This window comes from Cariama cristata, unplaced genomic scaffold, assembly GCF_000690535.1.
Source record: "Cariama cristata isolate BGI_N322 unplaced genomic scaffold, ASM69053v1 scaffold920, whole genome shotgun sequence".
NCBI classification, from domain to species: Eukaryota; Metazoa; Chordata; class Aves; order Cariamiformes; family Cariamidae; genus Cariama; species Cariama cristata.
Window position 1 is genome coordinate 111,187 of NW_009595045.1, and position 3,277 is coordinate 114,463.

The 3,277-nt window shown below is 49.9% G+C and overlaps 1 protein-coding gene across 1 annotated transcript in view; it reads right to left on the minus strand.

Moving 5' to 3' along the window:
- LOC104161654 (BCL-6 corepressor-like) overlaps positions 1 to 3,273 on the minus strand; it is a gene marked incomplete at its 5' end in the record, with an annotated part of 35,620 nt that extends 32,347 nt beyond the window's left edge. Inside the window, 4 exon segments of the mRNA XM_009700165.1 lie at positions 578 to 761; positions 1,210 to 1,263; positions 1,979 to 2,974; positions 2,977 to 3,273. Of these exon segments, the coding sequence (XP_009698467.1) occupies positions 578 to 761; positions 1,210 to 1,263; positions 1,979 to 2,974; positions 2,977 to 3,273 (1,531 nt within the window).
- Between the last annotated feature and the right edge of the window lie 4 nt (positions 3,274 to 3,277).

Sequence of the window (3,277 nt, forward strand, 5' to 3'; positions counted from 1 at the left end):
CTCCTCCTGGCCACTGCGGCAAGCAGTCTCCCAGCCAAAGTAGCTTCTCATCCTTTGGCGTTTTACAGCCAGCTTTTACAGATAAGCCAGCCTGGCAGAGCGCGTCCTTTCCCGCTCCCCATCACCCTCCCGCCCTCCATCCTTGCTTTCCCTCGAAGCTGCAATATTGGCATCCCCCCAGCGCTACAGCACCTTGAGGATGCTGAACTCCTTCTTGCCTCTCCCTCTCTTCCCCCACCTCCTTTCTGCATTTCAAACGTAACCTCGGACCTTTGCTTTCACTGGTTCATGGGGCACCCCATCAATTAAACTGACGATCTCTTTAAGGCAGTCATTTCGGTGGCAGTTCGCTATCCCCTGAAAAGCAGGTACGACTGTCACCAGTAACTTGCAGACCCCAAAACAAGGACCGAGAGCACCAGCCCTGGCAGCTCCGTACCTACAGAAGCTGAGGTCAGGGGCTTGAACCAACACCACCGCGAGAACACGACGATGACCCTGCCCGTCCAGCTTTGCTGCAAGCTGCCGCGGCAGAGAGACGCGTACGCGCTTCAGAAAGCCATCTAAATTCGCTTACATCTGTCATTGTCATTTTGGTCAGCAATGGCATCTTCCAGAGCGACAGACTTTGGCTTCTTTTCACTGCTTCCTTTCAAGTTTTCCCAGTCTGCCTGGCTGAATCTGCAGACCTCTGAGTCTTTGGTAGCTGTTTGGCCTTCTCTCTCTTTCATCTCCAACTCTGAGAAGCGCATCATTGCACGCTAGAAAGAGAATTGATATGAAAAAAAAAGTCTTGCGATAAAAGCTACTTCATTTACCTTACCTTATATGAAAGCATTTCCAAAGAAAAATTCGGCTCAAAACCAAGGTTTTAGATAGATAGCTAGGGTAGGAGTTTAACACACCTGACTTGTAAAAGAGTGTTCTAGCATCTATATGCAAATAGCCACACAATTCTTTCATAGGTAAGTGTGTGTATATATATAAAATATATATATATATAAATGTATGCTCTATATAAAACAAAAACATTCCATTTTGGAGGTAAAAAGAGACAAAAACAAAAGGAAAAAACAAAACAAAACAACACAAAACCGTACAATGAATAAAGACGACCATGGCCCACAAACTTCCCTTTGTGTATTTGGAAATGAAATTTAACTCAAAGGTTTATGTAAGAGTCTAGTAATAAAAATTTGAAGAACTGACCTCACAGTAAGCAGCAGGTAGACATAAAATACTGTCCTCTTGTAATCCTTCCATCTATGTAATTAAAATGGGCACTCAATGGATCATTTAGATAATTTCATCCATTTTTATAAGCATAAACCAATTCTTTTCTTAACAATGCAAAACAATTTGGCTTAACTCATCCCTTCATTAAAAGTAAAATACCTTAAGGATATTCCTATACAATATCTGTCCGTCATCCCTCAGCATCGACCTCAATACCGCTCCTACTCTTCCCTACGCGTTCGCTTGGCGCAAACGTTGCCTGAGACCCGCTAATAGATGGCTGCGACTCCTCTCCATCAAACGGCACGTTTGGCATACTAATCACAACTTCTGGGTACGCTCTGCTGGCTGGCACTACAGGCCAGCTGAGAAATTACACAGCCATCGCTAGTGCCAAGGTAACATGCATGCCTGTCCGACTCCCCTCCGTAACTGCACAAACATTTCATACGTACATTAACATTCGTATCAGATCTTAGCAAAAGCCCTTTAAAGCTTACTAGCGCGTACATACGTAAAAGCCATACAATGCTGTTCTTTACATCGCCTCGCTCTCATTAACAAACTGACTTGGCTATTTAAAACCGTTTCTGGCGAGTACGCCCTAACCAAGAAAAAAAAAAATAAATAAATCCTGATTTCCCCACCTGCGTTGCTTCTCTCAACTTTAAAACTTGACTGCGACTTGCAACAGAGAAGTAACGACAAAAAGCGCGGCGGTCGTTGGACCGCGCGGACTCACCTGCAACGCCCGCTGCTCCCGGCTGAGCTGGCTGGAGTCCGCATACAGTTCCGTCGTCACACACTTGAATCGATCACCTACGTAACCGGCAGAGTTTGCGATCCTCTTGGCCAACTTAGACGGCTTGGGTTTCAGTATTTTGCCATCGGCAGATTCTGCGTCGTCGGCTCCATCTTTGGTATAGGGCTGGTTGGCGTCGATGCTCGGCGGCGCGGTCCCCATGCAGAACGGCTTCGCGTCCTCCTGCACCTTGCCAAAAGCCAGAGCCGGAGCATCGCTCTCGTGAGCGCTTTCCAAGAAAACGGGCGAAGGCTGGACCGTCACTCTCTCTTTAGGCTGGCTCACAGATAAATCTTCTTTCCTTAAGCTGAAAACCGATGAACTCTGGGCTTGCTTGAAATTATAGGTTTCATGAAGATCATTACTTCTTCCAAACTCCTCTCTCATTACAATAAAATCTCTGTGCTGCGACGCCTGCTCTACCTTGTGCTTTGTAGGGTCATTAGCCTGATTACTGCTTTCCGTAGCAAAGCTGGCTTTCGTTACGTTGGCTTCACTTTTAGCCTCCTGCTCGTCTCGCAGGAGATCCGGGAAGAGGTGTTTGTCGCTTTTGGTCGAGTTTTTACCGTGGCCAGAGCTCTGGTGCAATTTCACGCTCTTGTCGCCGGGTACTTCGAAATGCCCCTTCCCGCTGCTCTCCAGGAGCTCTGGCAACCGGCCCCGCAGAGCCGGGTCCTCGTAGCGGACCCTCTCGTGAGACCGTGACCTCCTTTCCACCTTCTCCTCCTTACTCATCTCCAAAGCCGAATGCTGCAGCAGCATGGGGTGCACCATCCCCATCCCCAGCGCATCCTGGTAGGTCATGAATTCCCCTCGCCCCGCCGGCAGGCTGTAGGGGAGGCCGGGTTTGGGAGCCAGGTGGCCGGGGTAGAGGCTGCCGTTGGGCAGCAAGACGGGGTGCGGATAGACGTGTCCTTTCCCGTGGAGGGAGAGGGGGATGATGGCTAGTGGAGGGATAGGGGGCTGATGGCTATCCCCTCCGGCACCGGGTACGGCAGGTAACTCCGGGGGTAGGGCAGAGGCGGGGAGCGAAACGCCTCGTTGGGCGGCAGGAAGATGGGGCTGGAGGCCAAGGCGGTCTCGCTTGCCTTGAAATTGGCTTCCTGGCCACAGGATTTGGCCACCTTATTGCTGTGTTTCGCAGGGGTGGCAACGGGCTGTCCGACGTGCTGTATGACCGAGGTGGTGCTCTCCGCAGAGCTCCTGGCAGTCTTGACGCAATCCACGTTGGCGTTGGGA